This window comes from Lipotes vexillifer, unplaced genomic scaffold, assembly GCF_000442215.2.
Source record: "Lipotes vexillifer unplaced genomic scaffold, Lipotes_vexillifer_v1.1 scaffold519, whole genome shotgun sequence".
Classification (NCBI taxonomy): domain Eukaryota; kingdom Metazoa; phylum Chordata; class Mammalia; order Artiodactyla; family Lipotidae; genus Lipotes; species Lipotes vexillifer.
Window position 1 is genome coordinate 2,135,897 of NW_006773945.1, and position 13,860 is coordinate 2,149,756.

Consider the following 13,860-nt stretch of genomic DNA (forward strand, 5'->3'; position numbering starts at 1 on the left):
AAAAGGAGTCAGGTCCAAAGGAAAGGCTTTTTTGGTTAAAAGGATCTGTTTCCTCTGCTAGACCCCATGCTCCTGCAAGACAGGAGAGGAGGAGTGGCTCAGGGAGCAGGGGAACCTAACCAGCCCACGGCTTTCCTCTGTCACTGGCACTCTGGGCAGAGAAAGATGGTGAAGACCTGGAGGCCTGCCTCAGCCAGTCTCTGAGCTAAGGATATGGTCATCTGGACAGAGTCTGTAAGAGCCATTTCCAAGCACACCCCCTCTGGGAGGGACCACTGCAAAGTCCAGGGGGGTCTCTACAATTGGATGTACGTGTGTTAGGGCAGGGGGGTGATTAATTCCTACCAGACCAGCCAGGGCTCTGTCCAGGAGCTGATGCAACAGAAGGCCTGACACGGTTTGCTTCCAGTGAGTCCTAGGCCAACAGCGCAGACCACATGCTTGCCTCTCTCTCCCCGGCCACAGCCCCTCAGTGACGTGTGTGAAGCTAGAGCTTTTCCCTGAAACAAAATGGAGCCAGTCTCCACAGCACGGCCCACCATGGAATGTGGTGGAGACAGGCCAAGCAGGGCACAAAGGGACCATGAGGACCCCAACAGCTGGGGTTGATCCCACCCCTGCCACCTAACACCTGTGCCGAGAGTTCGGTAACCTCCCTCATCTATAAAGTGAGGATCATAACAGGACCTGCCTCATAGGGTTGGTACGAGGGTTATATGAGCCCACATCTGTTAAGCCCCTAGAACAGCACACATAGTGTGCGCTAGATAAACATTTATAAAACAAACAAGTAAATGAGGACTCAACAAAAGCAACGGGCTTCTCACTGTGACAGTCCCCCTGCCCCAGCACTCAGCTTACTGCACCCGAAAACCAAGGAAAATCCAACAAAGACCTTAAAGAAAAGAAGAATTCTCAAACCCTTCCACGAACTCAAGGAGGCAATCCAGCACCAACCAGGTCCTCCCTGCCCCAAGGAGCAGCCTCAAAAGGCCCAGCAAGATCACTGCACAACATGATTATTATATCTTAAATCACTGTGCTCCTCAGACACATGGAGTTTTTGAAATAAAAAGAGTGTGTTTGGATTCTAATTTAAATTATCTATCCATTCACAGACTAGGAAGCCAATTATTCTTCCCTCCTCCAAAGAACTAATATCACCTGCCCAGAGTTTTAGAAACCATATGGTGCCAAACACACCAACACATCCATGCATTTTCAGGTGAGGAGGGCTGGGGGAAAGTCAAAGCAGAGGCGGAGTGAGGTCTCTCCAGCTCCCACCTACACACCAGGGCTAAAAAAGAATGTAATCATTCAAACCCTCGGCAAATGGATGTAATTTCAGGTACCGCCAATTCTGCTTAGAAATACATTAATGGGTACAGGGATTATAGATATTTAGCTTCACAGCATCCCTGTGTCTATTTTTTTAAAATCCCCAGGTCAAAATGTGTTGAGAAATCTTTCCAAACACTTTCATGGGCAGAGAAGGGAATGATTTGCCCTCCCTGGGACCCTGACCACTGACTTTGTGTCCCTCCTCACCCCTTCAGCTTACAACCCCAATTTACTCCTAACTCCAGTCAAGCCTCTCTCCTTGTGTGCCTGCCAGTGTCAAGAGGGTCATGCCAAACGTCAGATCAACAAACCCACACTGATTTGGTTGAGCAGCGACTCTGTGCCCGACGCTGTCCCCAGAGAGTTGGTGAGCCAGCCGTTCACGGCACTGAGTCACAATCCTGCCCCCACCCCATCTTCCCCAGGACCAGCTCAGGAAAGACTGCAACACCAGACTCCTCTAAGACTCATCATCACAACTGTCTGCCGGGACACATTTATTCTTCCCCCACACAGAAGCAGCATTCCCATTTCTCAACTTAATTGCTGCTGCTTGCCTGCTCTGGCTATCAATGTCAATCACTCAGAACAACCCTCCCCTCACCCCAGCCCCTCCTCTGCCCTCAGGAGGATCTCTAAGTGGTCATGGGGTTCTGAGATGCGTAATGGCTAGTCCACTCCTCAGGCAGACACAGTCCTCACTCAATGGTCACCCAAAAGACCAGCCACACTGCCAACTTGGGGGGCTGACAGCATCGTCTGGGCAGAGGGGAGGAGAGCGTATTCCCAGCCTCCACGGAGGAAACCAGAGGTCCCGGGGACCCTGGCTCTCCAGGATCTAACTGGGGTCACAGGCTGGGCATTACTGAAAGCTATACCCACTGACGCTCTCTCAAGGCCCTTCTCGAAGCTCCATCCAATGGATCCTGACAGACGTCCTCTCCAAATGAAAGGGTTCACGAGGCCTAAGCACCTACTATGTGCTAAACAGCATGCTAGGAGCTTCAGATGGGCCATCACATTTAATTCTCACATAACACTTGGGAGGAAAGTAGCGCAGCCATCACCACACAGGTTGGGAAGCTGAAGCTCCGAGACGTTTTCATTTTCAGGGTCCATAAGAATCACCCATGGAGCCTGTAATAACACTGATTCCCAGTTCGCCCCCTAGAACTTATGCCTCAGCACAGAACACAGCTTCTACTTTGTGTCTACCCTCCCTGCTCCCTCATCAAGTGTTTTAAGACAGATACCAGGGTTATTGCTTCCAAAACAAAGAGCTCAGACGCCCGGCCAGGCAGTGCAAACACTAATACTAACACCTGGGAACCCTCTCCCTGGTGGTGGTGGTGACAGCAGGGGATGGATGGGGAGGAAATCAAAACAGCCCATTTGGAAAATGTGTCAAACACAAGTACAAGAAAAATACTCATTTTCTCTCAGGTTGGACACAGCCAGACAGGGCTTCGAGGAATCATTTCTTTGACATTTAGCAACAACCATTTAGTGCCCAGCTTCCTTTTAAAGACAAGTCTCAACAAGAAAGCACAATTCTGCCTCCTCTTAGCCTGATCTCAGGAGACTTCCCCCAAGAGAACGAGCTCCTTTGATTGGGCCACATTTCCCCACGGGAGGAGGCTCCCTTTATGGGAGCAGCAATGGTTAATAGTTAAATGCTAGTTATTATATACCATGGACGATTTGCCAGGCACTGTTCTAAGTTGGCAGTACAGTCACTGCCCCCATTTTACAGATGAAGACACAGAGAGGTTTAAGTGACCTGCCCAAGCTGGCAGCAGAGTCAAGATTTCACCCCAGGCGCCTGGACTCCAGAACATGTGTTCTGTACCCCCCACGCAGCACCACCCTCACACGTAGAATTTGGGGAACCCCTAGGCAAAATCCCCAATTACGTCACTCTCCTAAAGCCCAGCTACTAGTTAAGTGCGGTATCCAGGTCAAGTTCCTACTACTCAACTCGGTGCCAGCCTCTTCAGGATGCAGACAGGCACACACATACCCTCAGCCCCAGCTCCTTCGCATTTCCTCCACTGGCCTCTCCTGCCTCGGGCTGCCCACCACTCCGCTCCACAGCTGCCTGGCCTTCCTCACACTCACCCTCTGAAGCTCCCTAGGGCGCCCTCCTCAGGCTGCCAGCCCCAGTCACCCACACTGAAACCGCCCAGTATCCCTCTCCTCTCTTGGACTGGGCACTGCTGGAGGGCAGGGACCTCCATTCCTCTCCACATCGCCCAGTGGGGAGATTGGCATATAGTAGATGTTCATCAGAGTCTAGATGAAACCTGGATCAAAAGCCATCCAGCCTGTGGTTAAATGCTCCTCCAGCAAGGTGCTATCTGTGGACACACACAGAACCCATGACAGGCTTATTGCAGAGGTAACTGCAGTAACCTACAATACTGCTCTGCTTCCACACCTCCCGGGTCGGAGATAGTCTCATCTCTCACTTCACCCAAGGGGAGAGAACACAAGAGGCTGTGCAGCCTGGGCCCAGTCACAGGGCTGGAATGGGATCTCTGCCCCCTTCATCCCCCGAGCACACTGCCCACCTCCCCCCAACCCCTCCCCATGCTGCAGTGTTCCAAGGAAGCACAGGAGGTAGCCAGAAGCCCCTGGAAGAGAATGCATGCTAACCTCACGCTGTCAGACCTCAAGAGGGCGAGGGCTCTGCCTTGGCAGGAAAAGCCCCTGAAAAACCCTGAGAACACTGACTGTGACGTTGGAAACACTCTCCTGGCAGAACCTTGAAAGAGGCAGCCTGGCTCTAAGCAGGCTTAAGAGGCTCATCAGCCCCTAAGCTGTGGTCAGCTGACATCTGGGGGGAGGTCGGGGGATCTACTCCCCCAGAGCACCAGGGACCCAACCCACTGCCCTGCCTGGGAACCATCTACCCTGACCATCATTCTTCTATCCTGCGGGGGACTTTCTGAGGGAGGCCCAAGGGGGCATCTGCCTCAGGGTCATCAGGGAAGGTACAGAGGACCATTTTGGGGGAACAGACTGTAAAGGGAGGATTCAGGACAGAAGGAAAGGCACAATGGGAGCCAGAAGACACCTCGCACCATGATAGAAACAGTACACAAATTTGTAGCCAAAAGGACCCGGGTTCAAGTCCCAGCTCCTCCACTGATGCTCTGGCCTTGAAAAGATCTTTTAACCCTTCTCCCACCCCCTGCCTCAAATGCTTGCTTGATCTGTAAAATGAGGACAATAAAATAATAAAAATACCTGCTTCTAAAAAGAACGTACGTGTTTTTCAACAATCAAGCACCACGGAGATTATTACTGTTGACATCTGTGGCCCAGGCAGCAACAGACAATGTCTGTCCTTCAGCTGTCAGAGCCGATAACCAGGTGGCCACCCAGATTAAGGATCAGACATCTGTGCAGCCCTCTAACTGCCCAGGAAAGACACAAACCAGGAGCCGTTTTCACACCTCATTACCCAGGGCTCTTGGTCCCCAGGTCCCGACAGCCTGGACAAGGTACCCATGGCCTTGGGACAGCATAGCTGTTGTTGGACAAGGTTATACAGTGGGTTTTTTTGTTTTTAATTAATTTATTTATTTTTGGCTGTGTTGGGTCTTCGTTGCTGTGAAAATCGAGAAATAAATGTTTTGACAGCCACTTAAAAACAACAGACAAATAGAACCATATTCCCCCATGCTTTTCCCTCTGCCAATATTTACTTAAAACACCCTGCCAGTCTGCTGAGATGCTGCTGTCTTACACTGAGCAAAAAAGACTCAAACCCATGCTCTTTTCTGAAGACACAGAAAACTAGAGTAAGCACCTCACTAAATCACCAAATAGTTCACATCATGAAATGCTTTCTTAAATAAGCTCCTTTTCCCAAAGTCCTCGATTTAGGAAGCCCAAAATTTACTCCCGTAAATTATCAAGAGAATGATACCTACACCCATCGTCTTCACATATGCACTGCACTGCAAATCAGGGGTCACATTCTCACCACCCACCCACTGTCCTTTCTCTGAAAAAAAGAGCCTTAAGAAGCAGCTTGCCACCATTCGTCTTAAAGAGGTTTTCCCAGATCTTTTCTAGGTTGGTTTTGAGACCGTGGCACAAATCATGGCTCTCAGTCCTCCCTCCGGCTCTCTACACAACACCACTCTTGTTCCTTTCGCACAGAACCTAACATTTCAATCCATGAGCCAGTTTTCACCCTTGATAAAACAAGCAGGAAATGAAATATAAAGTGTGGGATTAGGCCAAGGCTTGCCAAGCTGGGAGAACCTTTTCTTAACCTTCAACAACAAGAGGTTTCAGAATTTCCCTTCTAAATAGATGTAAGCTGCTAGTTTCCCAGAAATTCTTTGTGGAACTGCTGCTTTCTGGTTTGAAATAAAGTTGCTGGGACTGCTGTTCCCAGCAACACCTCAATGAGAAAGATGACAAATACTCGAATTAGCAGGCTGGCACGCTACAAGACAAATTTCACTACCATGAAGTTCAACATTTGTCTGGGGAGGAACATGTGGCAGACAGGACAGATTTCTTCCTGGGGTGCGCTGGAAGACTGTCCCTTGGATGATGGCTTAATTAAACCTCAAGAGGGCAGCTTCCTGGGCCATCCAGTATTCACAGGCTTCTACACCTGGTGCCTATGGCCATCTGGGGTCCCCACCTGGACATTCTGTCGCCCCTGGTTCAGCCTTCACTCCCTAACTCCTCTTCTCTCCCTTTCAGACTGAACGATGGGTTTTTAGAATTAAAAAACACACACTCTAGATATTCAGCATTATTCCAGAGGACTAATCCTTCTGAAGGAGGCTTGAAGCCTTGGTTTATGCCTGGTCTCCACTCCTTGCCTCCCTAAGATGGGTCCTTAACTGCCCACTCCCAGCCCCCTGGAGCGCCAAGCCCTGTCCAGCACTGCTGCTCCTCACTCCTGTCCAGGGGGCCTGAGCACTGGCACTCTCGCCCTGTGGTGTCTCGGAGTGAAACATGATGGTGGTGATCCAGCCTATGAGGTCAATGCCCTGTTGTTTGCATTTAAAGCTTTATATTCCACAGTTCAGAGATGAACCATAAGATTTATGCTAATAATTTAAATTTCTAATTTTTTTAAACTTAGGATGACATTAAATAGCAAATAGAAATGCCATAACAAGTTGAGAGAAAGCCAGCAGAAGAAAGGAAAGTGCTTTATACTTTAATACCTTTTTTTTTTAATTTATTTATTTTATTTATTTTTGGCTACATTGGGTCTTCGTTGCTGCGTGCAGGCTTTCTCTAGTTAGGGTGAGCGGGCTTCTCACTGTGGTGGCTTCTCTTGTTGCTGAGCACAGGCTCTAGGCTCGCGGGCTCAGTAGTTGTGGTTCACGGGCTTAGTTGTTCCGTGGCACGTGGGATCTTTCCAGACCAGGGCTCGAACCCGTGTCCCCTGCATCAGCAGGTGGACTCTTAACCACTGCGCCACCAGGGAAGCCCTACTTTAATACCTTTAATGGCACTTTTTTTTTTTTTGAACAAGAGACCCTGCACTTTCATTTTGCATAGGGTCCTGCAAATCAGGTTGCCAGTCCTGCCCCAGGATCTGCTGCGATCCAAAGGGAAACTGGCCTTACTCCAAGCCTTACTCCAGCACCCACAAAGAGAATGGCACCTACACAGCATGGCCTGAAAGGCTCCAAAGCTAAAACTGAGGGGGACTTAAAGTTAGAAGAGACCATGTGCAATCAGCTGTTTCCCACCAGGACCCTGGAGCCAAGTTACAGCAGACACCAAGGCCTGGCAACCAGAGAGGGAGGGAGGCCCGGTCCAAAGGCCAACAGATGTCCCGTTCCCCAGACGCAGAGCATGAGGTTATGAGTTGAAGAAGACAAAGGAGGCCAGGTTCCCGCTTTGAGTGCCATTCTTGACACCAAGCAACTACATGCAAGAAGCCTGAGGGCCAGGCACCAGCCTTGACCGGTGTGGTTCCTGGCCACTTTGCTTCCTTCACCTTGCCCCGTTTCCCCTATACCCCTGATCTACTTCAATAAATACCAAATGCCTACTCAGTGCCCAGTGCTGGGCTGGGCACCAAAGTCTCAGAGGAGGCAAGACCCCTCCTCTCTGCCATTCATCCTCCTTATTGACTCAAGATCTATTCAAAGGCTGCTGTAGGGAGAACCCAACCCACAGGGTTTCATGAAACCCTGAAGCCCAGCCCACTGTAACACTCTAGCTCCCAAGGCCTCTTCTAGAACTTTTCCCTCATGGGTTTCATGTTTGAAAAGGCTGTGTCTGCCAAACTGTTTTTACTAAGTAATAATGGGGAATTCCCTGGAGGTCCAGTGGTTAGGACTCCATGCTTCCAACTGCAGGGGGCACGGGTTTGATCCCTGGTCAGGAAACTAAGTTCCTGATAGCCACGTGGTGAAAAAAAAAAAAAAAAAATTAATGTCTTCCACTTCTTACTAATCAGAGACATGCATCACCACCAGAAAGCATAGGACACCAGGGCTGCTGCCCTTCCAAGGCACTTCAATCCCCAGCAAAACAAAGAAGAGGTGCAGCCATGTGAGCCCTGGGCAGCTTAACTCGGAGCAGTGGCACATGGCACACAAGGCTCCTTCAAGTATCAACGCTGGCTCTCACCTGTGACCTGGGGTAGGAGCCACCACCACTACCACGGTAACCATGAAGACCTACGGTCTAGTCCCAGCTCTAACACTTCGGCCAAATCACTGAACCTTCGTGAACCTGAGTTTCATCATCTGAAAAATGGGTAACCCCCGATCTGCTGCTTCTAGGGACTGTTAGAAGGATAGGATAAGAAAAGGTACTGGAGAAAGCCAACTGCCCTTTGCTGCCCAAATGCCCAGGATTATACAAGATTCCACACCGGTAAAATGGGACTAGTAACAGTTCCTACCTCATCAAGTTGTTGTGAGAATTAAGTCAGATAATAGCTATAAAACAGTTCCTGCCATTCTTCAAGGACTCAGAAAGATGAAGCTATTACATAATCGCTACTACTATTATTGCTGTTGCTGTTAATAACACTATTATCACAATTTTTTTTTTATTTTTATTTTTTTGCGGTACGCGGGCCTCTCACTGCTGTGGCCTCTCCCGCTGTGGAGCACAGGCTCTGGATGCACAGGCCCAGCGTCCATGGCTCACGGGCCCAGCCGCTCCGCGGCATGTGGGATCCTCCTGGACCGGGGCACGAACCCATGTCCCCTGCATCGGCAGGCGGACTCTCAACCACTGCGCCACCAGGGATGCCCCACAATTATTATCATAACTTGTCACCTGGCTAAGAGACTCATGGGAAAGTAAAGAAGTTTTAAAGTACAGGAAGTCTTCTTAGGAGATATCAGCATCACCTAGTCTAGAATTGGGAGAACCATGTTTTGTCCCGAGTTAATCCAAAAATGAACCAAAAGTGCAGAAATCAAAACTAAAATCCACCTGCCTTAGCTCAAGGTTTTCTGCTTCAAGAAATTTTTCTCTGGAAAGTATTCAAACACCTGCTAAATATCAGGAGCAACCGATGCATCCTGAAAACCTCACACAGCTCTCTGGTCCGAGGATCCACTGCGGAAAATAAAAGCAGCGGTGCCAATGCTTTGTCCCTCTAACTGAGCCCTATTAGAGGAGGACCAAAAAAAAAACACTGAACACTCAGAAATGTTCGTAGCAAATCTAAGAAAGCAGAGTGAAGCAAAACATTTTTTATGTAGGGAATAGGAGAACAATTATGCCCAAACCCTTAAGTCTCTCAAGAAATTGTCACGGGAGGTAGGAAATATAATCAGCTGCCACAGGGTCTCAGCTTCCCCACATGGTTCACCTTTGAGCGTGGGGACACTGTCACATACTGCTTTCCCCTAGGCCTGGGAGGACATAGCCAAGGCCCTGGGGGGTAGGGAGCCAGAGCTTGCTGTAAGATGATCACCAGGGACTTGACACACAGTTACTATAGAAGAGTCGGGAAAAGGAACAATTATTCCCAAACCCTTAAGTCTCTCAAGAAATTGTCACGGGAGGTAGGAAATATAATCAGCTGCCACAGGGTCTCAGCTTCCCCACATGGTTCACCTTTGAGCGTGGGGACACTGTCACATACTGCTTTCCCCTAGGCCTGGGAGGACATAGCCAAGGCCCTGGGGGGTAGGGAGCCAGAGCTTGCTGTAAGATGATCACCAGGGACTTGACACACAGTTACTATAGAAGAGTCAGCAAAAGACAGGAAGGTTGGGAGGCTGTGACTATGGCCTATAGAGTCCTACACACCCCTCAAGTCCCCCAGCCCAAGACTTTGCCTAGTACCTCATGAAAAAGACCGAAACTATCAGACAGGAACACCCACCTCTCCCCTCACCAACCTTATCAACCTCCTTACATCAGCTCTGGTACTCAGCCCCTTCCTTTCCACAAATGGATGAAATGCCCTGTTCCCATCTGAGACCATTGAGACTTAAGCCCTGGATGCCTTCCCTCCTACCTTCTCTGAAACACTGCTCCAGTAATTGTCCCATCTCTTTCCTGCATCATCTATTTCTCCATCTCTTCTGGATCATTCCCATCCAAACAAAACACGCTCTACAATCTCGCTCTAAAAAAAGACACCCCCCTCCAAATGTACATCCTCTCCAGTTCTCAGCTAGCTCCTCAACTCCACTCTGTAAGAAAACCACCTGAAATATTCACCTATACTTACTGACTCCATTTCCTTACCTCATGTGTTCTCTTCCACCTGTTCCACTCAGGATTTGTCCTTCAGGCTTCTGGGAGCCCTCATTCTCCTGGATTTTCTCCTACCTTCTCAGTCCTTCTCTTTTGCCAATCTCCAAATGCTGCTCTGTCCCAAGGCTTAGGTCATCTTTTCTGTCTACACTCTTTTCTTAGATGACTTCATCTAATCCTGTGGCCTTGAATAACACCTATAATACCCAAATGTGTATCTCCAGTCCTCTCTCTTTCCTGGGCTCAGATTCACACATCTGACTAATTGATATACTCACATCTCAATGTAACATAGCACAACAAGATCTCACGCTCTCCCCCACTCCAAACCGGCTCCTCCCGGCCTTCCCATCTCAATATACGCACCATCCACCTCAGGTGCTCATGCACCTGGGAGTCATCTCTGACCCTTTTCCTTCTCTCACAGATTGCAACCCAGTCACCAAGCCTGAATTTGACCACTTCTCTCCACCTCCGATGCTACCTACCACCCTCAGTCAGGCCATCAGTGATGCTTGCCTGGACTACAGCAATAGCCTCCTACTACTATCCCTACAGTTGCCCACCTACAGCCCACTCTAGAACAGGCAGAGAAACCATTCTGAAAATGTAAACCAGGTAATTCCCTGCCAGTCCAGTGGTTAGGACTCAGAGCTTTCACTGCCAGGGCCCAGGTTCGATCCCTGGTCGGGGAACTAAGATCCTGCAAGCCGCCAAAAAAAAAATTAAAAAGTAAATCATTCGTGTCACTCCTTACCCTGGCTCACAATGCTCTGTACCATTCAGCTCTCTCTTGTCTGTAACCTCTTCTCCTGCCACCTTCTCCCTTGTTCACCACATTCCAGACACACCGGCCTTTCTGCTCCTTGAACTCGAAGCTCTTTCGTGCCTTAAAGCCCTTCCACTGGCAGTTTCTCTCTTCCGGAAATGTTGCCACCTCATGTACACAAGGATGGCTCTTTCTTGTCATTCAAATTTTACCTTAAATGTCACCTATTCAGAAACACCAACACTAACCTCCCAATCCAACCAAACCACCCAGTTACTTATCACATCATCTTATTTTAATTTTCTGCATAGTAGTTACCACTATCTGACATTATTCCTGTTTGTTTTTTTCCCTTATTTTTCTGCTTCCTCCCCTCCCCCCCCACTCAATTGCAAGCTCCCTGAGCAGCCGACCAGTGTCTGCCTCTTCACTTCTGTAGTCCCAATGCTTACAACAATGTGTGGTACACAGGAGAAATCTAATAACATCAATGGATGCAGTTATGAGCCAGAGAGGCGCACTGACCAAGAGGTTTGAGGTCCCAGCCAGCTCCCCAACTTCTCTCAAATACAAATGTGAGGTCGGAGAGCAGAACCACAGTCACAGGGCTAGTGCTCATTTCTATAAATCTCATCCATCAGGATTTCAACCATCTGTCAGAGCCCAAACCGGGAGGGAGGCTCTGGGATGTTCTGGGACCATCCGAGCTTCGAATATGCTGCTCCACTACTGACTAGCAGTGTTTTAGCTGGTGAAGAAAGGAATTCTAACTCACAGTCCCGCAAAATACACCAACCTCTATCCTTTGCCTAGTTTATTCATTCAGTGAATGAATAAACTACTCTGCGCTAGGCACTGGGGCAAAGGATCAAAAGCAGTTTCTGACCTCATGGAGCTCACCTGAGAGCAGGCAGAGGGTTGCAGAGAAACGCTGCAACCCAGGTACACACCCAGAGTGGGAAATTAAAGACTATACTAGTGTTAGCGTCAGGACGGCGCCTTAACTCACTGCCCCTCGATTTCATTTCTACAGACCTAGGTCTAGGGTACCTGACGACTGGGGCAAGGCTCCCGAGCTTCTGCGGAAAAGCCACTGATCGACTAGCAGAGGCAGGAGTGTGATTGACTAGCAGAGGCAGGAGTGATAGTCCCAGTAAAGCGCCAGCTGAAGACACCTAGTGTTCGAGGAATGCTATTGGCTGACCGGTTCCCCTGCCCAGCCCCACCGCTCCCCCGCAGGCCCGCGCTTTGGAGAAGTGGGGCTGCGGTGCCGACTTTCCACCACCATCCCGGGCAACGTGGCCGATGAGGAAGTCCCCCAGACGAGATGCCGTTCGTCTCTTTCCCCACCCCCCCTCCTCCCAAACCCCAGCTGCTGGACCCGGGTCAGAACCCCTACTTCTGCTCTCCACACACCGGGCCATCCCGGCCCGGCACCCGCCAGACTCCGCTTAGCCCGAGACCCCAGCGCGGAGGTGTGTCCGACCCCTCACACCAGAGCCCCAATCCCGCCCAATCGCCGCGTCCCGGGCGCAGTTTGAAGCCCCGGCGCCCGCATCGGGCCGGATACCGGACCCCCGCTCGGGTCCCCCTGCGGAGATGCGGGCCCCGCCTCGCCTCCGCCTGGAGCCCGCCACACAACTCAGGCACAAAATAGCCCACATGAGTGCGGCCGCGGCGCAGTGCGCGCCAACTCGCCGGACCCGCGCGGGAGTGGGGGGTGGGCGGCGGCGCGGCGGGAAACGGGTCGGACCCCGAGGCACAGGTGAAGGCGCTGCGCCCCCGTCACTCACTCGATGAAGTAACTGGCGCCCTCCTCCGTGAAGCCCTCCTCCCAGCCGCGGGGCAGGTCTGTGGAAACGCGAGAGAAGTCCGGTCAAACTTGGGCCACCCAGCCGAATGACCCCCTCCCCCGAGCGCCCCACCCCGCCGGCCCGGCGCCCACCTGAGCGGATCATGTGGCCGGAGTTGACGGGTTCCCCGGTGCGCGGGTGCAGCCAGGTCGTGCAGCGGAGCTGGTCACTGCGGAGAGAGAGATGCACCTGTTAGCGCCGCCGCCGCTCTGGGGGCGCTCGCCCGGCCCCGCACCCCCGCCCGGCCCGCGCCCCAGCCCGCGTCCCCGCTTTCCCGCGCCGCACTTGATGAAGAAGACGCGGCCGTCCCGGCACACGCCGTAGGACCAGTGCTCAGGTAAAGTGTCCCGCCCGACCGCCGCCGCCGCCGCCATGTTCGCCGCGCACTGAGTAGCCGCGGCCGCCGCGGGGAGGGAGGGAGGGGGCGGAGGCGGAGGTGGGGGCGGTGCGGGCGGCGTGCCGGCGGGCTCGGCCCGCGCGGGCCCGGACTGCGCCCCCGGGCGCTCCATTGCGGCGCTGGCTTCCCGGGGCGCGGGCGTGCGGCGGCCAGGGCCCGGGCTGGCAGAGTTCCGGCACCGCCGCTGCACCCGCCCTGCCCAGCGCGGTAGCCGCGGCCTTTGTCCCCGCGCCTTCCCCGCCCCCAGCCCGCCGCGCGCCCCTTGGCCCCTGAGGCCGCCAGACTCGAGCAGGGCGGGGGCCGCCTTCGGGGCGCGGAGGGCCAACTCCTGAGACAGGGTGCTTCCCGAATGCGCCGGTAAACCCCACCGGCCCCCCACGACACAGCTCTCTCCAGGAACTGTACTTATTTCTGAACCATGTAAACCTCAACAGGTTACTTCCATATTCCCTCCGAGCCTCGGTTTCTTCCTCTGTAAAATAAAGTTAGTAATAAATACTACATGGGATTGTTCTGTGGATTAAATGAAATAACAGTGGTGTAAAGTACTTAACTGGACCCGGGCACGTATAGGTGCTCTGTTAATCCCAGGTCAGCCATGATTTCATTTTCCCAAGTTTGCAGCTGGCATACGAAGCAGGAGGGTGCAGGTCTTCCCCCGACACACCAACACATAGCCCTGAAGTTGGAAGGAATAACAGGTCTCTGCCTTCAATTCTTGTCAAGTGACAGACAGGTGCTGAGAGCTGTGCTGCATCTCATCCATCTTTAGAAGAACA

The 13,860-nt window shown here is 51.7% G+C and overlaps 1 protein-coding gene across 1 annotated transcript in view; it reads right to left on the minus strand.

Annotated features, from left to right (window-relative positions):
• PLEKHA7 (pleckstrin homology domain containing A7) overlaps positions 1-13,063 on the minus strand; it is a 208,919-nt gene extending 195,856 nt beyond the window's left edge. Inside the window, exons 1-3 of the mRNA XM_007448586.1 lie at positions 12,970-13,063; positions 12,777-12,853; positions 12,625-12,682 (exon numbers count right to left, since the gene is read on the minus strand). Of these exons, the coding sequence (XP_007448648.1) occupies positions 12,625-12,682; positions 12,777-12,853; positions 12,970-13,058 (224 nt within the window). The 5' untranslated portion in view covers positions 13,059-13,063. The remainder of the gene's footprint in view (positions 1-12,624; positions 12,683-12,776; positions 12,854-12,969) is intronic.
• Between the last annotated feature and the right edge of the window lie 797 nt (positions 13,064-13,860).